The sequence below is a fragment of the Ctenopharyngodon idella genome, chromosome 21 (assembly GCF_019924925.1).
Source record: "Ctenopharyngodon idella isolate HZGC_01 chromosome 21, HZGC01, whole genome shotgun sequence".
Taxonomy (NCBI): Eukaryota; Metazoa; Chordata; class Actinopteri; order Cypriniformes; family Xenocyprididae; genus Ctenopharyngodon; species Ctenopharyngodon idella.
Window position 1 is genome coordinate 25,618,452 of NC_067240.1, and position 24,840 is coordinate 25,643,291.

The window sequence follows — 24,840 nt, forward strand, 5'->3', positions numbered from 1 at the left end:
AAGACCTCACGCATTACGTAATCACGTTGGAAAGGTCACTTGTGACATAGGCAGAAGTACTGACCCAGTGTTTACAAAACGAATGTGCAAAGACAAATGCCCTTTTCAAAAAAAAAAAAAAAAAAAAAAGATAAAACGAGATAAGACCCTTATTCCACATCTGGGATCGTGTAGAGCTCTTTGAAGCTGCACTGAAACTGCAATTTGGACCTTCAACCCGTTGAACCCCAGTGAAGTCCACTATATGGAGAAAAATCCTGGAATGTTTTCCTCAAAAACCTTAATTTTTTTTTTTTTGACAGAAGAAAGAAAGACAAACATCTTGGATGATATGGGGGTGAGTAAATTATCAAGAAATTTTAATTCTGAAGTGAACTAATCCTTTAATTATCATAAAAACAGTGTTGCAATTCAAAAAAATCTTAATGGTAATAAAATAGGCTTTATTTTCTTTTAGCGATAATTACTTTGTTTTAATAAAAAAAAAAAAAAAATGTTTAATTAACCCTCTCTCTGTATATTGGCATCAGACACTGAAAAACCCCTATCAGATGTACAGGTCACAGTGACAGAAAGTGGCCACTTACCTCCACCTGCAACTGACCCAACCTTCTCTTCAGGTCTGTTGTGTCTTCTCCTGACGTCAACTTCTTATGGAAGTCCAACTCTGCATCAAGCAACTCTTTCTGTGCCTTGACGTGAAAAAAAGACAGTTATACTTAAATTCAATATGATCTTTTAAACCAAAGTTGTCAATCTATGTAACTATAGATTCTAACTTTTAAACAAAAATTAGATCTTGTAGACTACAATCTGTGCTGTGCTACTAGAAGCTACTTGTAGCAATAACACCAGGTATATATGAATTGTCTTACGTCTGTTTTTGACTTTGATTGTGTCATGTTGGCAGTAGCTTGTGCAGTCGGGCTGATCTCGTTCTTCAGCTGAGAGATCTTTTCTGTCAGTTCTTTAAGAGTCTTCATGATGTTCGCCCTCTCCTCTGGCTTCATCCCTCTGTTCTTTTCCAGGCGGTTTATCAGCACCTGCAGAAGGCAGTTCAGGTTTAGTGTTACATTAAACTGCATGTACGAAACCACTAGTTGTATTATACACTTCTTATATCATCTTCATTCAACCAAGACTAAATCAGGACAAGCACAATTATTTTGGGGCTGTCACGATTCCTCATTTAAATTCAAATGCTCGATTTACAAAAAAAAAAAAACTTTGATTGCAATTTACCTGTGCAGATTAACCGGCAAAATACCAGAAATGGTGCATTTCACGGATGAGCACCCATGAACTGTAGTCCGTTTTCTAAGGCTGCACGATATATTAAAACCATTTAAAAATCATAGCATGGTGCTACTGTGAAATCACAAGGGCTGTGATTCAATTAAATATATATGCACTGCAGGTTTCAGAGTGAAGCGCGACGCTTTAATTACAAGTGTGCAGGTTACATGTTTGTTCCAGAGTCTCAGAGCGTTTTAAACAAGGTTAAAGAAAGGATTTAAACAACAATTCGACCTTGCTGTAAAGTGTAACAACAATCACCAGTATGTTGGCTCCCTCTGCAGGCATTTGTTATAAGTAATGTACATAAGTTGATTATATTATATGTATATTACATTATGTATTTCAACAGTGTTGTTCAATAAAACCATACGATTACTTGCTTTTGATACTTTATTTGAACCAATTATTATAGCCTCATTGTTATTCCTTGAATTAAGTCATTTTAAAGGCTATTGTTCACTTAGGTCTATTTTTATTACCACAAAAAAGAAAAAAAATTCAGATTACTCGATTAATCGGCAAAATAATCGACCAATTACTCTCTTCTTCTTTTTTTCTTTGTAATCTGGCAAGCTTGTGCACACTGGGAATCATATGTTTTTCAAATAAAGAGCAGGTAATGCTAATTGTACACAGTAAATATGAGATAAATGTATAAAAATAAAAATATCTGAAAATAAAATATAAAAAAATTAAATAAAAATAATCCTTGATACCTTCTGACATTCGATCTGTTTTTCAAGCATTTCTTGTTTCTTCTTCCTCATGTCTTGCTGCAGTTTCAACGCCTCCTGAAGGCCAGAGGTCAGAGGTCATGTTAGCTCACTCATAAGTACATTCCAGACAGTGCAATCCTAGTAGGTGGATCTGCTGCTATCGGCTTACAGAGGTGAGGAGGAGAAAGGAAACACTCACCTGCTTCTTTTTCAGAACCTCCTGAGCTTCCAGCACTTTGCCCGTTTTTCCTAATGACTTTGATGCGGTTTTCAACACCGTGCGTGAGAACGGACCCTTCGGCAAACTGGAAGGTGGCGTCAAACCCTTGTTTAACAGAGAAATTCAAACAATTGTTGATTTTGAACATATATCACACTCATACAAACAGTTAAAAGTTTGGGAGCTTTTCAAATATTTTTGAAAGATGTCTCGTGTGCTCACTAAGGCTGCATTTTTTTGTTGCTGTTTTCTGTTTTATTTAAACCGCAATTTATTCCTGGGATGCAAAGCTGGTAAGCGACGCACACGCACCCGGCCATCCACGTGATGTGATTCATCAGACCAGGCCACCTTCTTCCATTGCTTCGTGGTCCAGTTCTGATGCTCAAGTGCCCACTGGCGGTGGACAGGGGTTAGCATGGGCCACCCTGACTGGTCTGCGGCTCTGCAGCCCCATACGCAACAAACTGCGATGTACTTTGTATTCTGACACCTTTCTATCAGAACCAGCATTAACTTCTTGAGCAATTTGAGCTACAGTAGCTCGTCTGTTGGATCGGACCACACGGGCTAGCCTTTGCTCCCCAAGTGCATCAATGAGCCTTGGCCGCCCATGACCCTGTCGCCGGTTCACCACTGTTCCTTCCTTGGACCACTTTGGATAGATACGGACCACTGCAGACCACGAACACCCCACAAGAGCTGCAGTTTTGGAGATGCTCCGACCCAGTCGTCTAGCCATCACAATTTGGCTCTTGTCAAACTCGCTCAAATCCTTACACTTGCCCATTTTTCCTGCTTCTAACACATCAACTTTGAGGACAAAATGTTCACTTGCTGCCTAATATATCCCACCCACTAACAGGTGCCGTGATAAAGAGATAATCAGTGTTATTCACTTCACCTGTCAGTGCTCATAATGTTATGCCTGATCGGTGTATTTAGACAGTGTTTCAACATGAAATATAATTTGTTTTATGTATATCAAAATGCAACAATCTTTGCTCTTATTAATCTATTACTTGTTCCAGAGCAAATCGATTTGGCTAAGGGCAAAGTGAAGTTTCATAACTTTATATGTTAATTCAACTGAAATATAGAGCCATATCACATATATCATATATATTCTCTCTGAATAGATGTGTGCAAACATTTATGTATTTTATTTACCACTGATGGTTCTTGGCTCGGGCTGGTAGGTTCAGTGCTGCCTATGATGCCCGTGGGTCCTGTGGCAGTCTGGTGTTTGGGGAAGTTCTTATTCAGCACGTAAGATCCTGCAGGGTGCTGCTTATTAATGACCTGCACACAAAACAAAATTCGGTCAAAGTATGTAGACAAATGACAAACAAAGTCTCATCCATGGATGAACAGTCACGGTAAGGATATCATCAATCATTTTTGAGTGAACAATCTCTTAAAACTGTAAAGCTGACACAAACTTTTCTATGGGGAAAAAGAGAACTATCAATAGTAGGGCTGGACGGTAAGAGCTCATTCTCCAAATTTTAGAAAAGCAACACAATGAAATAGCGTAGGAATATAATGCATTGTGCATTGCAGTTTTAATTCTCTGAATATGATAATCCATCAGTGGGTATCAATAGCATAATACACTCCTTCCAGACCTTGTGTGTTGGGGGCTGTTGTTGGCCAGGGTTTGTGTTCTGACTGGGTCCCTGCTCCTGTGTGTTGGATGCGGACTCTCTATGCCAGTAGACTCTGATGAAGCGGTTATTCAGAACAGCTTCTGTGCTGGAGATGGCCCTCCGAGCCTCGTCATTAGCTGTATATTGGATTAATGCCGCCTCTGGGTCGCCCCCAAACACCACCTGTGGAAATGACAATAGAGGATGCAGTTTTACTTCATAATCAGCACAATCTCTACAACTACATTAAATATACCTATATAACAAAATCGTTACATGACCAAAAGCTCATAAATATAAAAAAAGACATGTAGAGCAAATATTTAGTTCATAATCTAATCTATACAGAATGTTTACCTGAATGTTGACTATGGTTCCAAACTTGCTGAAGTGCTCATTGAGTTTGGTGATGTTGTTGAGCTCCCGGGGGATTTTGCGGACCTCTAGTTTGGTGTTGACGTAATGATTCTTTTTCGGGAAGGTAGGTTTATGCTGGTTATTGAAATTTTGCCTGTAAAACAGAAAAGACCCATTACACATCTCAATCAGGACATCTACCTGTATCACTGGAGTTTCCTTTGTGTTCCAAGATATCAATATTAATTAATAGACACTAAAAATAATGTAATTAAAATGAATAATGATTAATAATTATTAATAAACACTTAACAATACATAAATTATTGATTAAAGGTAAAAATTATCATAATCATCCATAATTGATTACATTTATAAAAGTAAACCAAAATTTATATTATTACAATGTGTGTGTGTGCGTGCATGCATATTATATATGTATATATTTATTAAGGGTGTAACGGTACAAAAACATGACAGTTTGGTACATACCTCGGTAATGAAGTCACGGTACGGTACGGGTTCGGTACAGCAGGGGGGAGAAAACTAAACATAAAATTGCTTTTTTATTATTTAACTGTGTTATATCCTCTGTGTTTAAATAAATTCAATGATAATAGCCCTTACTTACACATTATTATAATATTAATGGGTTAGTTCACCCAAAAATGAAAATTCTGTCATTAATTACTCACCCTCTCGCGACGAGAATACTTGTTATGTGCAAAAACAAAACAAAAACAACTACTCTATTTAAAAATTTCTTCTCTTCCCCGTTATTCTCCTATGCAGTTGATGTAGTAAAGACAGTGCAGTGCTTACAAGTTCTTTGTCAAAACGCCGGCTCCTGCATCAGCACCACACACACGCATTGTGCAGCGTCGGCCAATACTGAGCCGGCGTTCGGACGTAAACAAGGAAGCGCTGCACTGTGTCTTCAATGTAAACAGCGTAGGAGACTGACAGGGAAGAGAAGAAATTGTTGAATAAAGTAGTTGTTTTCTGTTTTGTTTTTACACACAAAGTATTCTCGAAAATTAAGGTTGAACCACTGTAGTCACATGGACTATTTTAACGATGTCTTTACTACCTTTCTGGGCCTTAAAATTGGTAATTAAATCGCTGTCTATTTGAGGGGACAGAGAGCTCTGGGGTTTCATCAAAAATCTTAATTTGTGTTCCAAAGATGAACAAAGGTCTTGCAGGTTTGGAACGACATGGGGGTGAGTAATGAAAGAATTTAAAAAAAACTTTAAAGGTTATTTACAATTAACAACATTTAAGTCCAAATTAGGACTTAAAACTAGATAAATAATCAACACTCAAATACAAAAACATGTAATTTGCACATAAGGCAGGTTTTGAATTAACTTTAAACATACATTAAATAATCAAGACATTACTAACAGGTAAAGTAAATATAATGAATATGTAAGCTAATATAGTGCATATACAAAATGCTCCCTTCTAGAGTTTATTTCTCTAGTGAACTAACATGCTGTCTCGACACTAAATGCCTGAGGTAAATATAATGCTAAGTGAGATATTATTCTCAAGTTGCTTTATTGATATCTTTCCGCAGTTGAAACACTGGTTGAGAGATTACATGTAAACTTATCGATCAATCGTCTCTTCTTCTGCGCTTTGTACTGGTAGCAAACAGCGCTGCATTACCGTGCACGAGTGTGGATTGCCTGTGACTGACTATTTGTCGTGTGACTGCATGCACTGAAACGTGACGCATGTACCGTAGGGTTTAAGACGATTACATGTACCGTTACACCCTTAATATTATTTATATATATATATATATATATATGTGTGTGTGTGTGTATGTATGTATATAGACCCTTTTCACATTTCCGTGGTTCTCAAAAGCGGAATTCGTTATAGTTAGGTAAACTTCTATAGCGGTGAATGAGAGACGACAGCAAATATAATTTTTGTATTCCCATTTGGTCCAATAGCAAAAGAAAAAAAAATCAATGATAGCATTTACACAACTTTCCAAAAAAGGGGAAAAATATAAAGAGTATGATTATAGCAGTCAGAAAAAAGATGTCAAATTTGCCATCACTCCCTCAGCCGTGGTTTTAGAAACACTCAAGCAGCAGTGTTCATTTTAATTTTTTTTTTGTAATTTACTGCCAAGGTAATATTACACAAAGTATAACGTTTTTATTTATATATTTATTTATTATTATTATTTTTTTTTTATGAAAATATTCAAAATTAGATTTACAGACTAGATACACACTACCAGTCATACTAGATTTGCGATGTTGATAATGCAACACTGTGGAAAGGGTCTATTGATTACAATTATAATTTTAGTAGAATAATAAAAATTCAAAAGTTCATATCTCACACACCACATATGTGATGAATTTATAAAAAACTACAGGTCATATACTTTCTTTAAAGAAAGCAAAATAAGATCTAAAAGAGTTAGAGTCGCTCATTACTCACTTGTCCATCCAAGGTTTTTTGGCCTGTGGGCCATCTGTAGACGGCAGACACCTCTTCCTGTTTTCCTGCTCAGAGATGTACCTCACCTCGCTGCTTGACACACTCGGGACAGATGGCTCTGTTTGAATTACTATGTTAGCTGCTAAAAACACATAGAAACCAAGTTCAAATAGATGTTGCCATTATGAATAAATTTAAAATTCTCATGCAATATAGTCACTTGTTTGGAACTGATTGTTTACATCTGATACCTCGTGAGTTTTGTCCATCACCAGAGGTAAGGCCGATGAGGTTGGGTCTTTGCGTCTGGATGCGAGGGATGAAATGGCGGTACTGAGCTCTGCCTGGGCCGGTCAGTGCCGGGGACTCTGGGTTATAGGCCTCAGGGTCATAACTGTCTGTATGTGGCAGAACAAAGACATGTTCAACCATATGCGCTGTGTGCAGGGGGGAAAAAAAAGAAACATTGTTAACACTACATGTAGCTTCTTTCCCTTTGATTAATTAAACATTTACCACACGTGTTTGAGAGAACTTTCTCCAAATTCTCTTTATTATTCAGAACTGTTATTTACAAGATTCATCCCATAAGCTCCAAGTGTAAAATGCAGCAGCAGCACAACTACATGGTCAGAGTCTGTCACTGCAGCCTTCAGAAAAAAATATGTATCCCTGAGATTCTACAATGAAAAAAATATGGCTTTGAAATTATTCTCACTCAGAAATTGCTTGTAAATTTGACAAATAATTACAAATATTTAAATGATAAAAAAAAAAAATATATATATATATATACACACACACACACACACAGGTGCTGGTCATATAATTAGAATATTGTGAAAAAGTTCATTTTTTTATTGTAAATTATTTTAAAAAATGAAACTTTCATATATTCTAGATTCCCTACATGTAAAGTAAAACATTTCAAAAGTTTTTTTTTTTTAATTTGTTGATTAGAGCGTACAGCTAATGAAAGTCCAAAATCCAGTATCTCAAAATATTAGAATATTTACATTTGAGTTTCATTATATGACCATCCCTACAGTATAAATTCCGGGTATCTTTTGTTCTTTGAAACCACACTAATGGGGAAGACTGCTGACTTGGCAATGGTCCAGGAGACAATCATTGACACCCTCCACAAAGAGAGTAAGTCACAGAAGGTCATTACTGAATGGGGTGGCTGTTTACAGAGTGATGTATCAAAGCATATTAAATGCAAAGTTGACTGGAAGGAAGAAATTGGGTAGGCAAAGGTGCACAAGCAACAGGGATGACTGCAAGCTTGAGAATACTGTCAAGTAAAGCCGATTCAAACACTTGGGAGAGCTTCACAATGAGTAGAATGAAGCCGGAGTCAGCGCATCAAGAGTCACCACACTCAGACATCTTCAGGAAAAGGACTACCAAGCCACTTCTGAACCAGAGACAACGTCAGAAGCATCTTACCTGGGCTAAGGAGAAAAAGAACTGGACAGTGAACAGTGGTCGAAAATCCTCTTTTCAGATAAAAGTAAATTTTGCATTTCATGTTGAAATCATGGTCCCAGAGTCTGAAGGAAGACTGGAGAGGCACAGAATCCAAGCTGCTTGAAGTCTAGTGTGAAGTTTCTGAAGTCAATAATGATTTGGGGGGGCCGTGACATCTGCTGGTGTTGGTCCATTGTGTTTTATCAAGTGCAAAGTCAATGCAGCCATCTTCCAGGAGATTTTGGAGCACTTTATGCTTCCATCTGCTGACAAGCTTTATGGAGATGCTGATTTCCTTTTCCAGCAGGACTTTAGCATCTGCCCACAGTGCAAAAACCACTTCCAAGTGGTTTGCTGACCATGATATTACTGTGCTTTATTGGCCAGCCAATATGCCTGACCTGAATCTATGGGATATTTTCAAGAGAAAGATGAGAAACAGTCGATCCAACAATATACAGATGATCTGAAGGCTCAATAGTGCCTCAGCAGTGCCACAGGCTGATCACTTCCATGCCACACTTCACTGATGCAGTAATTTGTGCTAGGAGCAAGTCATTTGCTGTAATATGTCCTGCCGATCAAGTATTGAGTGCACAAAAGAACATACTTTAAAGAACTTGAACTTTTCTGTTTTGCAAATCCATTTTTTTATTGATCTTAGGAAATATTCTAATATTTTGAAATACTGGATTTTGGACTTTCATGAGCTGTACGCTCTAATCATCAAAATTTAAAAAAAAAACTTTTGAAATGTTTTACTTTACATGTAGGGAATCTAGAATATATGAAAGTTTCATTTTTAAAAATAATTTATAATAAAAAAAATGAACTTTTTGATGATATTCTAATTATATGACCAGCACCTGTGTGTGTGTGTATATATATATATATATATATATATATATATATATATATATATATATATATATATACACACACGTGTAAATATTTCTTAAATATATACATGTGTATATAAATACAAAATAAATATGCAAAGTACATACGCACATATTATGTAAACACAAACTTTTCTTTCGGATGCAATTAATCACGATTAACACACAAGACCAGAACCACCACCAACAGACAGAAAAGAGGCTCAGTTTATCAACTGCTTTCTTTAAAGAGGTCAGACTTTCTTCCCCGAAGGCCACTTATAATGTCAAACGCATTGATGATTTAAATTTAAATCAATTTCAGATGGACAGGAAAAACAAAGTAGCTGGAATATCTGTGTAGTGCATCTAAACTAGAAGTATGATACGACCCCTTTATAACACACATATAGACAGTAAGCTCTAAGCACCACTGCTGAAGCTGAGAAGAGAGAAGCGCAGTGGCTTACATTCAGAGAGAGTGTACTGAGGGTGGAGAGAGGCAGAAGAGGAGGAAGAAGAGGAAGGAGGTGGTGGTGGTGGTGGAGGAGGAGGAGGTGGTCCCACTCCAGGCAGGGCCAAAGGGGAAGAGGTGCTGGTTCTGGAGTGGGGTGGAGTGTCTATCCCAGTAGCTGGGATTAGAGGAGGCCCTAAAACAAGACAAGAGCAAACTCAACCACACTAACATCTACAGCTAACTTCCATTTTAGCACTTTAGGACAATTGTTCCAAGTTGTTAATATAAAGTCACGCTCAGCATTTTGCTCAAGATTTTGCTACATTTTAATAATTAACCAATAATATTCCTAAAAATGAACTAACAAATGCATTTACTGTATTTTATGGAACATTTTTTTTTTTTTTTTTATCCAAGCGACTTGTACAATGTCAAGCGCACATTTTGGATTAGTGCCAAATGAGAGAGGTACATGAGCCCAAGTTTATTTGTATAGGCCACATGCTGGTAGTTTCAGTTACACTTTAAATAAATTTGTTTAGGCTTGGCTTTTATAATGAATGTTGTTTATAGCAAACGCCACAATAATTCATGTTTGATACTTATTTTTCATTCCTGTTCTAAAAACCATTAACTTTCAAGGATTTTTTTGTGGAGTGAGGGGAACTAAAACACATGTTTATAGTGTTTGTAATGTTTGTAAATGTGTCATTTTATTTACTGATTTTTACATTATTTCTCAATGTAATAAAATGAGACAAACATATTTAATGCATATAATAATATAATGACATTTATTTCTCAACAATGCAGGTGCGACTTATTTTCCGGAAAATACTGTAATGCAGTGTTGTAAGATTTTAATGTCATTTAATAAACTTTGAAATAAATTAATTTATTAATCAGTCCTCCATGGGGGAAAAAAAAAAAAAAGATTTTTTTAATTCATAAAAATTAAAAAAATTAATTGAAATTATGTATATTTTTAATAAAGCAAAGAAAACAAATGAACTTAAATTTAAAATTCATAACTGACAAATAAATTAATTAAAAGAATAAACAATTAAAAATTAATAAATAAAATGAAATTACATTCTCCTTTTGAAGATTCTAAAATCAATTAAAAAGCACAAACAAAATAATCATATAATACAACAAATATATAAGAGCTGCACGATTCTGGATGAATTGAGAATCATGATTTTTTTTTTTTTGTATAAAATAAAGATCACGATTCTCCCATGATTCTCTGAACAGACAACTAAATAAAATAAGGTCATTTACTAGAGTTTCTGACAAAAATGCTAATTGCTGCAGTCAATTTAAATTTTTTTTTAATTAATTTGAATGAATTATTGAAAAGAATCAGTTTGAATGAATGATTCAATGACTCACTCATACCTATACATGATAACTGCTCTTTCTGGCTCAGCGGCAGCGCGAACACAGATTTGAATGAGTTGTGATCGTACTTGTCAAAGGTTTAATAGACACAGGCAAATTATTGTCATTTAGGAATAAGACTAAGTGGATGTTTGAATTGCAATCTTTTAACGATTAATCGTGCAGCTATACAATATAAATATAAAACAAATACAATGATAAATTAATAATGATAAATAAAACAAATACATATGCATAACTTAGATATATATATATACACACACACACACACACACACACACACTGCGAATTCCAAATTATTATGCAAGTGGCATATCAGTAAGATTTCAGTACAATAAACATTCAGATTTTAGTTTTTCTAAGAAAATGTTTGTTTGTTTATTTATCCATGTCTTTTTAGATAACTGGTATCAATATCAGACAAAATCATTTGCCAGGTCTATGGAAACCCTACTTAGAGGTTGTTCCACATTATTAATCAAGTCACAGTTCTCATGCAATATGGGGAGGAAGAAAGATCTTTCTGAAGATGAAAAGTACGAAATGGTCCAATGTTGTGCACAAGGCATGAAAACAACTAATATTGTGTGAAAACTGAATGGAGATTATCGAATTATCATAAGATTTGTGATTTAGAGCACAGCAGAACTCAGTCAGATAAAGGCTTATTAATGAAAGTTCCTGTCAAAAAAATGTATTGTATTAAAAGGGCAGCTATAAAAAAAGCCAGTGTTGAGCAGCAAACAGGTATTTGAAGCTGCTGGTGTCTCTGGAGTCTCAAGAAGCTCTCCATGCAGGCTGGCAGTTGTGTGTAAAGATGCATTTTAGCCACCACTAACCAAACCTCACAAAGAGAAACATTTACAGTGGGTGTAGAAATACATTTTCAAACAGTTTTATTGCTGTGGTGTTTTTTTGCAGCATGGGATAGTGCATAGTGCATTGTATTTCAGAAGGCACTATCCTCCTTTTTATACCATAACTGAAAATGGCCAGTTATGAACTCCACATATCTTGCAAAAGTCATTTTAATATGCTCAGAGACCCTAAAGGGACCTTCCATCTCACTTTCCAATATTCCAGCCCAAATCATCACCCGCCAGCTCCCTGTTGACGTCACAGTCTTGTTGGAACATGGTGGCCATTCACCAACCATCCAGAAATCCATCCATTTAGACCATCCATTGTAGTACGGCATTAGTCAGTGAATAAAACTATTTAAAAATGAGTCTTCATGTATTTCTAAACCCACTGTAAATGTTTCTCTTTGTGAGGTTTGGTTAGGAGTGGCTGAAATGCATTTTTACACACAACTGCCAGCTAGCATGGAGAGCTTCTTGAGACTCCAGAGACACCAGCAGCTTCAAATACCTGTTTGCAACTCAACATCTTTCTTCCTCCCCATATTGCATGAGAACTGTGATTTGCTTAATAATGTGGAACAACCTCTAAGTAGGGTTTCCATAGACCTGGCAAATTATTGCCAGGTCATCATAACCCTTTGAAATAGTTACTGAAAAACTTCACTGGGTTAGAGAACATTGTTCAACGTATTGGTTTTGATGAACATTTTTAATGCACAAACTACACATTCTGATTCTGACATTACTGATTTGAATATTTTGAATAAATTTCTGTTCTTAACTGATTTTTTTCATATATTTCCCTGTAGTTGTCCAATTTGTCTCTCAAAAACTGATGTAATATTTATTATAAACTTGACAGGTGATTTTTATAAAATGCAATTTGATCACCACCTTCTCAGTTGTTTAAAACAGGGGTTCCCATACTTTTCAGCCCTCGACCCACAAAATAACAATGCCAGTAACTCGCGATCCCCACTACGAGGTGGTTAAAGTATACAAACATTGTGCGCAATGGCGCACACGCACTAACGCCTGTTTCGCACATACTCTGTTTGCGGTGCGCATTTTTTTTCTGTGCCCATATTAAGAAATTAGAGCGTTCACACTGCACACAGATGCGGTCCATCAGCGCGTTCCAGGAGCAGTGCAGCGAACGTTTCTGCGCCGAGTCTATTTTTGCTGTGCTGCACAGCGCTGAATTAAAACGACAGCGCATTGTTCGCATTAAAATAAACATGTATTGACTCGAAAAAACTAGTAATTTCACCATAGATGCATATAATTTAAAGTCTCTGTTACACAGTTTACACATGGCTTTTTTGCCTCGGGTAAAGCGAGGAAAATGACACCTTACCAGGCATTTAGGTGAACAAGAAGACATAAACGATAGCACTCGTCTTTTCGTGAAGGTGGAAAAACAAAGTTCTTTTATGACCTGAGGGATTTCTTGTAAAAAGATTTAAAAGGAAAGAAAAGATGAGAGTCGCCTGTTTTTGTCTATTTTAAGTTTTAATTTAAAATGTTTGTGATTTTAACATAAAGCTTATGTTTAAATGTTTTGCCACTTGCGTGAGCAACATAATATAAATCTAAAGTATTACTTTATCTTTATATGAATAAAACGTTTAAATGTGGTGCGTTTAAACTTGACATCTATGAAATATAGTGCATACAAAAAGAATCGCAATGCTGACACGCCATGTTCAGTAATAACTTTTGGATTTTAAATAAAAATAAGTAAATGTTGTGTTTGTGATATACATGGATCAGTTGCGCACTGCAAACGTGGCATATGTGAAAACACAATAGCGCAAGCTGCATATGTACTGCAAAGGCATGACGGTGGTGCTTCTCCGCTTTCCTCCGCTGGCCTCCCTGCGTTGTCTTTTTTGGTCGATGTTAACAAACATTTCATTTCGACAAAAATGATATCCAAAGCTTAAAGCCTAAAGAATTACCTACGTACACATGTCTGAATGTTTTACATGGTGCTGTAAATTGACCTGCTGCAACTGATGCTGTTGCTAATATGTGGTTAATCTGTCGTAATCACCTCAGGAGTCACGGTCGAGGGGAAGGAAAATCGAAAGGTTGATGGCTTTTTTTATTTGCATGGTTTTTGATTTTAATTTAACTACTATTTTTAGTATTTTGTTACAATTATTGATAAAATATGCTATTTTTAATCGTTTAAAATTTTTTTTGGGATTTCTGGAAATCATCTCGCGACCCCTCCCTCGCTGTCTCGCGAACCCCACTTTGGGAACCACTGGTTTAAAAGATTAAGGCAATTATCAAAGTTTGATAAAATGTTTAATTTTCCAAAAAAAGATCATACATTTTTACACGATTTGTTACATTTAATTACCCCTTGGCTAGCAGATTTTTTTTTTCTTTTTTCAGTTTACATAATATAACTCAACTGAAAAACCTAGTCTAGCATGCTAAACTCAAAACGACACTTACCTGGCATGGGGTAGATGCCTGGAGGCGGGGGCTGTCCGTGGGGAGGGAGGGGCATGGGCATGCCAGGAGGAGGTTCAGTCATAGGCGGCATGGGCATCCGTGGCAGGCTTGGTGGTGGTGGAAACGGGATCATGGTAGGAAGTGTGACGTCATCCACAATCAGAGGGTCATTACCGTGGTCAAAAGGACAGAGATCACCTCGTATACAAAATCCTTTCTCTGCAAACAAAAAGAAAAAAAATAAATCAACATCACAACAGTCTTTTTGGACAGTTTAAAAGCAGAAATATGAGGCTTGTGTGATATACAGTATGTTGTCCTTGAGGTAGGACTACTAGTCAATGTGGATGAACAGTCACATCTCTCTCGTCAACGTGCCAAATCAGTTTCTTTAGCAAGATCATTACACAATCAAGCTAACCATCCACCCCACAGTCATCCCTGTGGACGCTCCTCTCCAACTCCCAACAGTGTGAAAAATACCCCAGCTCCAGAAAGACAGGATAGTAAATATAAACTCTGCAGCTATAATGCCATTCCCATAAGGCCATGCAGTAAGTTACACCACAGTCATTAGTGACGCTTTAGAAACAGACACCCTGAGGAGTAAAATGTGTCCTTAGAAAATATCAAGACACTTCAATGTGTTATACATCATTTGACTTCGATTTTAGAGACATCCAGTGGCTGCAAAATAGTGCAGTGCGATTAATCATAACTGATTTTTCGATTTTGGCTTCCAACGATTAACAAAACACGATAATCGATGTAAAATGATTATTGTGCCGCTGCCACATTCTGCCCAGTGCAAATCCTTTTCTTCACAGCGGTGCGATTTTGTTCCTTCCTAACCCAAACTTAACATCCAAATCAGCCAAATAGGTGAGTGTTGTAAAATGCAGTCTACTGTTGCTTTCTGTGTGCATGCTCCAAGACGGTCAAATAGCCTACACACAAAAATGCTGAAATGCCGCACAGTTGGTTACGTCTTGAGTGTAAACAGTTGAGAAAGAAAACGTATATGTAACAATATAATGGATCCGTGCAGCTCCTAAAGTGACAGCAGCCTAATAAATCTGCTGCAGTCATTAAAAGGACAGTTCACCCAAAAATGAAAGTTACCCCATGATTTATTCACCCTCAAGCCATCCTAGGTGCATATGACTTTCTTCTTTCCGACGAACACAGTCAGAGTTAGGTTAAATAATGTCCTTGATCTTCCAAGATTTATAAAGGCAGTGAATAGAGGATGAGATTTTGAAGCCCAAAAAAGTGCATCCATCCATCATAAAAGACAACCAGAATAGACGGCCATACGCACGTCGACTTGCACTAAAAGAGTAACCTCTGACGCAATGTAGGAGTATCGTCAGCTTTGACACCTCTCGCTGTTCAAACAAATAAGGCTGGGCAACAAACTGAAGCTCCTCTTTTATTTCAAAACCCTCCAACATTTCTCTTTAAAAATTCTCGTTTTTGACTTCTAATTCATGACCGGTGTTTTGTTTTGCTCTCTTCTCTGCGCTTTCGCGTTCATCAATACGTCATGCCTCGGGTCAGAGTTCACTCTTACGCCGTAAATAGACGTGTACGGCTGTCTGCCGGAAGCTAGTTATTTTAGTTTATAAAGTTTAAATATGGATATTTTTCTTTTCACAAATGCATCACTTCGCTTCAGAAGGCCTTTATTGACCCCCTGGAGCCGTGTGGTTATCTTTTATGATGGATGGATGCACTTTTTTGGGCTTCAAAATCATATCCTCTATTCACTGCCTTTATAAAGCTTGGAAGACCCAGGACATTATTTAATATAATTCCGACTGAATTTGTCTGAAAGAAAGTCCTATACTCCAAGGAAGGCTTGAGGGTGAGGAAATTTTTGTGTTTTGAAATTTTAATGGTAATCAAACAACAAAAGACAAAGATAAAATCACACACTGCTCTTGAATGAATAATTTTTGTAGTTTTAATAAGGATTAGTGTATTTAATGTATACAGCAGAGTTATTTTACATTTGATTACTTTATTCAATTTCTGCTGTCTATATCTAAATACCACTGTTAGTACATCTTCAGTTTATTTAATTTGCATTTTTGTTCTGTTGTATTTATTTGTCAGTTCTGTTTGTAATTCATTTCTTTGTTCTTATTGTATTGCTGACTGTTTACTTGTCTTCTGTAACTGTTTTGAGGACCTTTTACATAATTTAGTTAACTTAGTATTAGCTTTTGCTGAAGCATTGATAATTGTGAAATTTCACTGATATTTAAAATTACTCATATCATGAAATAAGGCTTTGATCACATCATCCACCAATAATCATTTTAAATAATTGATTGACCAAAATAATCGTAATTGTGATTTCTGCCATAATCCAGCAGCCCAACTGCAAAACTTATTTGGACCTCAAGTATTAAAACGCTGAAATATCAAACCAAGTGGCATTTATTCAAGACAGACAGCACAAGCACACTTTAAGCGAAACATTCCACAAAATGTTAGGTTTAACATTAAAAAAATAGCAATAGCTTGGCCTTCATTTTGTCATATGAGCATAATCACACCAAACGTGACAAAAGTGAATTCGGACTTACCGTCGTAGTCTCTGCAGCGGTGTTTGAGCGTGCTGCTCTTGTTGAACGTCTTGCCGTCTTTGTGGTTGGTGAAGTATGTGGACCAGCTCTCTGTAGTGCTGTCGGGCAGGTGAGCCGGTGCTACCACGGTTACGGCATTGGGGACGGAGGGGCTCCCTGAGGAGGGGAACTGGTGCTGAGGAAGGGGCAGAGGTAGCAGGGGGGGTGGATGGGTCTGCTGGTGGTGTGGGTTACCCATGTGGGCAGAGGATGGGTTGTAAGGCTCTGCATCCTTCCGCTCCTGCTCAAATTTGGATCTGTGCTCGGCTAAGAGAAAGCACATTTTAAATGATTCATTTGTACAGAAGACAAGACTCATTTACAAAGAAAGAATTCTTGTCAATATCATTGCTTGATTAATAGCACAGTCAATGACAAAGAATGTCTACAGTAATAAAAAAAAAAAAAAAAAAAAAAAAATCTTTTAAATTATATTTTAAAATAGAGGTGACAACTCTTCGATTAAAAATGAATGAAATTACTCTAAAAATGTCATGGGGCATAACCGACAAGCAACTTTTTTTTTTGCTTGGTTAGAAACATTTTCATATTCAAACATTACACATATATGAGACTTAATCATTGTTTTTAAATATATTTTTCAAAAAAAGCTTTTTTTTAATATATCATTTTCTGTTTTGATTTTTTCCCAATATGTTGTTTGCACCACAAGATTTTGATACGTGTGCTTTTATTTCTTCAGATACTAATGAACTGTTGTGTTTCCAATGAAATAAAAACAAATGAGTATGCCAAAGCACTTAAGGTTTTCTTTAAAATAAAATTAATTCTTTTAATTCTTTTGATATCAGGACAGTAGAGCCGCACAATTCTGGATAAATTGAGAAACAATTTTTTTTTTTGTTTAAAATAAAGATCACGATTCTTCCATGATTCTGAACAGAAAACTAAACAACATAATTTACTAGAGGTTCTGACAAATGTTAATTGCTGCAGTCTATTTAAAATGTTTAATTGATTTGAATATAATATATATATATATATATATATATAAGTTTATAGTTCAGATATAAACACTGATGTCTACGGTGGTGATCAAAATAGAGTAAATCACCTTTTGAAAGTAACTTGGTGCTTCAAATAATGATTGTATCGATTACATCGTTACACCAGTAGGTAGCGACAAATGACTGTTAAAATGTATTTGTCACTGAATCATTCATTCAAGAGATTCGTTCAAAAACACTGATTCATCCAGTAATGAAACAAGTATTTATAAGTGAGTCATTGAATCATTCATTCAAACAGATTTATATTATACAGGTGCTGGTCATATAATTAGAATATCGTGAACAAGTTCATTTTTTTATTGTAAATTATTTTAAAAAATGAAACTTTCATATATTCTAGATTCCCTACATGTAAAGTAAAACATTTCAAAAGTTTTTTTATTTTTTATTTGTTGATTAGAGCGTACAGCTAATGAAAGTCCAAAATCCAGTATCTCAAAATATTAGAATATTTACATTTGAGTTTCATTAAATGACCATCCCTACAGTATAAATTCCGGGTATCTCTTGTTCTTTGAAACCACACTAATGGGGAAGACTGCTGACTTGGCAATGGTCCAGGAGACAATCATTGACACCCTCCACAAAGAGAGTAAGTCACAGAAGGTCATTACTGAATGGGGTGGCTGTTTACAGAGTGATGTATCAAAGCATATTAAATGCAAAGTTGACTGGAAGGAAGAAATTGGGTAGGCAAAGGTGCACAAGCAACAGGGATGACCGCAAGCTTGAGAATACTGTCAAGTAAAGCCGATTCAAACACTTGGGAGAGCTTCACAATGAGTAGAATGAAGCCGGAGTCAGCGCATCAAGAGTCACCACACTCAGACATCTTCAGGAAAAGGACTACCAAGCCACTTCTGAACCAGAGACAACGTCAGAAGCATCTTACCTGAGCTAAGGAGAAAAAGAACTGGACAGTGAACAGTGGTCGAAAATCCTCTTTTCAGATAAAAGTAAATTTTGCATTTCATGTTGAAATCATGGTCCCAGAGTCTGAAGGAAGACTGGAGAGGCACAGAATCCAAGCTGCTTGAAGTCTAGTGTGAAGTTTCTGAAGTCAGTAATGATTTGGGGGGGCCGTGACGTCTGCTGGTGTTGGTCCATTGTGTTTTATCAAGTGCAAAGTCAATGCAGCCATCTTCCAGGAGATTTTGGAGCACTTTATGCTTCCATCTGCTGACAAGCTTTATGGAGATGCTGATTTCCTTTTCCAGCAGGACTTTAGCATCTGCCCACAGTGCAAAAACCACTTCCAAGTGGTTTGCTGACCATGATATTACTGTGCTTTATTGGCCAGCCAATATGCCTGACCTGAATCTATGGGATATTTTCAAGAGAAAGATGAGAAACAGTCGATCCAACAATATACAGATGATCTGAAGGCTCAATAGTGCCTCAGCAGTGCCACAGGCTGATCACTTCCATGCCACACTTCACTGATGCAGTAATTTGTGCTAGGAGCAAGTCATTTGCTGTAATATGTCCTGCCGATCAAGTATTGAGTGCACAAAAGAACATACTTTAAAGAACTTGAACTTTTCTGTTTTGCAAATCCATTTTTTGATTGATTTTAGGAAATATTCTAATATTTTGAAATACTGGATTTTGGACTTTCATGAGCTGTACGCTCTAATCATCAAAATTAAAAAAAAAAACTTTTGAAATGTTTTACTTTACATGTGGGGAATCTAGAATATATGAAAGTTTCATTTTTAAAAATAATTTATAATAAAAAAATGAACTTTTTGATGATATTCTAATTATATGACCAGCACCTGTATATCTGTTTTAACAGTCACTTGTCGCTACCTACTGGTGTAACGATGTAATCGATACAATCATTATTTGAAGCACCAAGTTACTTTCAAAAGGTGATTTACTCTATTTTGATCACCACCGTAGACATCAGTGTTTATATCCGAACTATAAACTTTAATCCCAGTACTTCTGTGATCATTTGAATATTTGTAACACACAAATAATGAAACTGTGTGGTTAAAAAGACTGTCTGTGAAGCCGCTTCATACCTATACATGACAACTGCTCTCTCTGGGTCAGCAGCAACGCCAACACAGATTTGAATGTTCCGCTGTTATTTTATCAAAGGTTTATTAGACACAGGCTAATCGTTGTCATTTAGGAATGAGACTGCGATCTTTTAACGATTAGTCGTGCAGCTCTACAAGACAGTGACATCACTGACTTTTTATACCCCGAAAAAATAGCAAAATAAATGATCATTATACAGGGGTGTATTTAAGTACTTCAATGTATACATTTCATTTATCCATTTATGAATAAAATAATATTTCTGGACAAAAAATTATCATTACATTACTGACCAATTAACCATTAAAGTACCCCTATTATAGATTTTTGAAAATTACCTTTCATGTAGTGTGTAACATAGCTCTAAGTGAATGAAAACATACTGCAAAGTTTTAAATCTGAAAGTGCACCGTATATAAAGTTATTGTCTCAAAAATAAAGAGTCAATTCTGAGTCAATTAAATGAGTCGTTTGTAAAACGAATCCCAAGCCGTTTTGTTGTGACGTCACAACGAAACATTAGCATATTGCCCGCCCACTTATTGCATGCACAGACACCAGGGAAAATTCATTTTTTCAACAATACCACAGCAGTACAATCTTTTGTTGTGTTCCCGTCATTTTACTGACGACTGCTTCTCAAACCTCGGGGAGTTTAACGCAGGATTCACAAAACGCTTGGTCTTAAAATATGGATCAATGCTCAGTTTATTTGGACCAGCTTGCTCCTCTGAATCTGAACCTGTAAGTATGATTAATAATTTATATTTTCTAACGATCGTTCAAAAATTGTAGTTTTGTATGTTATGTTGTGTGAAGTATACCCTAGTCTGTATGTGTCCTGCTAACCAGCTAACTAATGTTTCTGTAGTTCTGCTATTCAGATGTGGGTCCAATATTTTCTAAAAATGTGTTGATTAATGCAGTTTGTCTGTCTTATTACTTGGAGTAATGATCAAGGATGGAGCATGACTTTTGTTTATAAAGTGTAATGCATTATTAGCTATTCACGTTTGTGCTCGGCTAATGTGGAAGTTTACAACATAGCTGTGGGCTCGGTTCGCTACGTAACTGTAAAACAAACTTTTTTTCCTCTGCGTTTTTATTACAGTAGAGTGGAGCTCTATCTGTTTTGTAATAGGATGTTAGGATGCTAGTCCGTGCTAACTAGTTGAAGTATTCTCTCTGTAAACAGTAAACACTCATTGTAATGTCAAACAATGATATAGCCATTTCTTTGTTAATAGTTAAAAAGTCTGTGTACACATCTGGCCTTAATGTTTATCTTATGTTAGAGGTTTTCAGCTTCGCTTGGCATTCTGATACAGTTCCCACAGGTGCACCTACATAAAGTATAACAGTGACGCTGCTATCACATCTTATAAATAACGCAAACTAAGGTGACACTTACCATAAAGAAACGTCGTACTCCAGTCATGATTGCGAATCAGTTTCTGGTTCGACTACTTCAGACATTTCATCGTCGGACTCGGGCTCGAATTGATACGGTAAAATCGATGCTATCTTTTCTGTCGATACATTGTATACAATGTCTTGCGAATAGATAGCTGTCATTCAGTTATGGCAATGGCCGCGTGGTCAGGATTGGGCCATCTGACCAGAGCAGTGTAGGCTCATGGAAAGGAGGGGTTTAGACAGACTGATTCTTAATTTATTGTAACAAATCGTTTACAAACTGAGGAAAAATTAAATGTGTATTATAAGAAAACAAAAGTGTTTTTTGACCTTGCATGCATGTAAACCTGTGGTAGGAGACTCCCAAAACAATATTAGGAACCTTAAAAAAGGCATATTGGGGCACTTTAAATCCATTTCTAAGAAATCCTCTGTTTCACACAAGTGAACAAAAGTATAGGTAAAAGTAATGTGAAGGATGGTCATTACCTCTCCTCGGATTGTGCTCTCTTTCTCGGCTCTTTCCACGGCTGCTGCTGCGGCTACGACTCCTGCTGCGACTGTAGCTTCTCCCCCGTGAGCTTCCTCCTCGTCGCTCATGCCGCTCTCGGTATGACTCTCCGCTCTTTCCGTGACGGTCCAGTTCCCGTCGCTTACGGTCGTCTCTCCTGCCATCTCTTGCCCTGTCATCTCTTGCCCTGAGGTGAAATGTACAGATACTGTGCGTCACTGATAAGGGTCTGAATTCAATATAATGGACAGCTTTGACAATGCCTCGTGTCAGGTATTCAGTATGTGTCTGAAACAGGGTTTCAGACACATACTATGGTATACTTAAAGCACCATTTACATTTAATTTAAAGAGTTTGGATTAAGTAAGATTTTTTTATAAAAAAAAAAAAAAAAAAAAAAAAAAAAAAAAAACACTTATTCAGCAAGGATGCATTAAATTTATTACACTGAAAAGTGACAGTAAACACTAACACTGTCACAAATAATTTCTGTTTCAAATGCAGTTCAATTGAACTTTGTAGAAGAAAAAATTCAAAGAATCCTGAATAAAATGTACCATGTTTCAACCAAAAATATTAGGTGCACAACTGTTTTCAACATTGATAACAATAAGAAATGTTTCTTGAGCAGCATATCAGCATATTAGAATGATTTCTGAAGGATCATGTGACACTGAAGACACTGATGCTGAAAATTCAGCTTTGATCACAGAAATAAATTACATTTTAAAATATATTCAGATAGAAAACTGTCATTTTAAATGATATACTGCTGATAATATATACACTGATGAGCCAAAACACTATGACCAGTCACAGGTGAAGTGAATATCGTTGATCATCTCCTAACAAGGCCACATATTAAGCTCTGGGTAGATTAGATGGTAAGCAAACAATCAGTTCTCGTAATCAATGTGTTGGATGCAGGAGAAATGGGCAGGAATAAAGATTTGAGAGACTTTGACAAGGGTCAAATTGTTATGGCAAGGTGACCGGGTCAGAGTATCTCTGAAACAGCAAGGCTTCTGTGTTGCTCCTTGTCAACAGTGGTGAGAATTTACCAACAATGTCCAAGGAGGGACGAACCACAAACCAGCGACATGGTGTTGGGCGCCCGAGACTCATCGATGCATGAAGGCAACAAATGGCACTTTTCCATTACATGGTACGGCTCAGTACAGCTCACTTAAATAGTACCACCTCAGTTGAGGTTCCAAGCGAGCCGTACCGATACTAAAATATGACGTGTAAACACTGCAGATCACTGATTGGTCAGTGATAATCGTCACTACCAGCATCATTGGCAATAGAGGCGCCGCAACTATATTCTCTTTCAGCAGGATAATGCACCCTGCCACACAGCACACATTGTTCAGGAATGGATTGAGGAACATGATGAAGAGTTCAGATTCTCAAAATTCTCCACATCTCTATCCAATAAAGCATCTGTGAGATGTGCTGGACCAACAAGTTTGCTCCACAGCGGCTCCACCTCACAACCTACAGGACTTGAAGGATCTGCTGCTAAAGGCTGTTTTATACTTCTGCGTCGGACCTACGCCGGAGCCTCTGCGCCATAGGCTATGCGTCTGTTTTCATTTATACTTCTGTGTCGTTGTCCACGTCGACGTGCATGCAGACCACTAGTAGGCAGTGTCCACGGACATGTTGAGTATCAAGGCAAAAGCCGAAGAAGCAGCTTGTCATGTACACTGTCAGAGAAGCTTACAAATAGAAGCGGCAAATAGGTAACGACTTTTGTTGCAGTTTGACTGCATGTGTCCCCTGAAACAGCGTTTTTCATTCCTATGGAAGCTGAAAACGCTCGCTCTTCTCCTATTGCTCCGCGCCAGTTTTTTGACCTGAGGGAGGGGTTCTAGCAGACCAATCACAGCGCTTGCGGTCCGCATAGAATTGACACGTCGTTACATTTTTGAGGAGGTGCACGTCAGGCTACGCGTGGTACACACAGCCTACGCTTGACGCAGAAGTATAAATCAGCCTTAACATCTTGGTGCCAGAAAGCACAGGACACCTTCAGGTTGTAGAGGCCATGCCTCGGCGAGTTGGCACTGTTTTGGCAGCACACGGAGGATCGACAGCATATTAGGCAGGTGTTCATAATGTTTTGGCTCATCTGTGTGTGTGTATATATATAAAACCATGTGATACCATGACTGCAACCGCCACAGTATTGTTTTGTTTGCTAGTTGCAGAAAACAGTGAAAAGGTGAAAGAAGACAAACCAGACAGACAACTGAGAATATCTAACACCCACACAAAATAATGGGAAAAAAGCATATCTGTAACATTTATATGTAAAATTTATATTATATGAAAAAAATCTGTCAAAACACAAACAGTAGAATAAAGATGCGGCTCTTGGAGACCAACCTTGTTTCATTGAAGTCTGAACGATTCCTTAATGGGCTTCTTCTTCTTCTGTTATCCCGATCATCTTCAACATGAACAGTCTGAAAACAAATGTTATTGTATTAATATAAACACTACTTATTTATGCAGTTACTAGGGGTGTGACGAGACACGAGATCAAGTTCACTAAAAAGAGACGAGATTTTTACACAGTATTTTTAAGAAACCTGCAGAAAAATAGTCTGCAGGTGCATTTGAAATGTTTTAACTAATCATCTTGTAATGAATGTCATTTCAGTTCTACTTCCGGAGTATGAATTATCATATGCAGTAAAAGACAACAATACTCAAACACTGTAAAAGGTTTTGACACAAACTCAAATGACTGGATTCTCCTGTATAATTTAATGAGTCTCTTCAGACCTTAGAACTGTACATGAATTATGAGCTTCTATAACTTTTGACTTCCTGACTGAACTCCTTTCCACAAACTGATCATAGAAATAAAAACAGTATAAATAAAAATGAATAACAGTTTTCTCTGTCTTATTGTGCAAACAATAGCTACA

General features: G+C 36.9%; 1 protein-coding gene and 1 long non-coding RNA gene across 10 annotated transcripts in view; both read right to left on the reverse strand.

Moving 5' to 3' along the window:
• The window catches only part of LOC127504128 (uncharacterized), a 366,868-nt gene that overhangs the window by 200,894 nt on the left and 141,134 nt on the right, over positions 1-24,840 (reverse strand). The window lies entirely within an intron of this gene.
• rbm27 (RNA binding motif protein 27) overlaps positions 1-24,840 on the reverse strand; it is a 32,828-nt gene that overhangs the window by 5,976 nt on the left and 2,012 nt on the right. For 2 of the 9 annotated variants that reach the window (XM_051878510.1, XM_051878507.1), the window contains exons 4-18: positions 24,293-24,372; positions 21,876-22,084; positions 16,849-17,154; positions 14,255-14,473; positions 9,532-9,711; positions 6,962-7,147; positions 6,711-6,852; positions 4,734-4,787; positions 4,242-4,395; positions 3,864-4,067; positions 3,406-3,537; positions 2,215-2,340; positions 2,016-2,090; positions 876-1,043; positions 588-692 (exon numbers count right to left, since the gene is read on the reverse strand). In XM_051878510.1, the coding sequence (XP_051734470.1) occupies positions 588-692; positions 876-1,043; positions 2,016-2,090; positions 2,215-2,340; positions 3,406-3,537; positions 3,864-4,067; positions 4,242-4,395; positions 4,734-4,787; positions 6,711-6,852; positions 6,962-7,147; positions 9,532-9,711; positions 14,255-14,473; positions 16,849-17,154; positions 21,876-22,084; positions 24,293-24,372 (2,340 nt within the window). The remainder of the gene's footprint in view (positions 1-587; positions 693-875; positions 1,044-2,015; positions 2,091-2,214; positions 2,341-3,405; positions 3,538-3,863; positions 4,068-4,241; positions 4,396-4,733; positions 4,788-6,710; positions 6,853-6,961; positions 7,148-9,531; positions 9,712-14,254; positions 14,474-16,848; positions 17,155-21,875; positions 22,085-24,292; positions 24,373-24,840) is intronic. The other 7 variants (XM_051878508.1, XM_051878511.1, XM_051878516.1 and 4 more) reach the window with 7 other exon arrangements.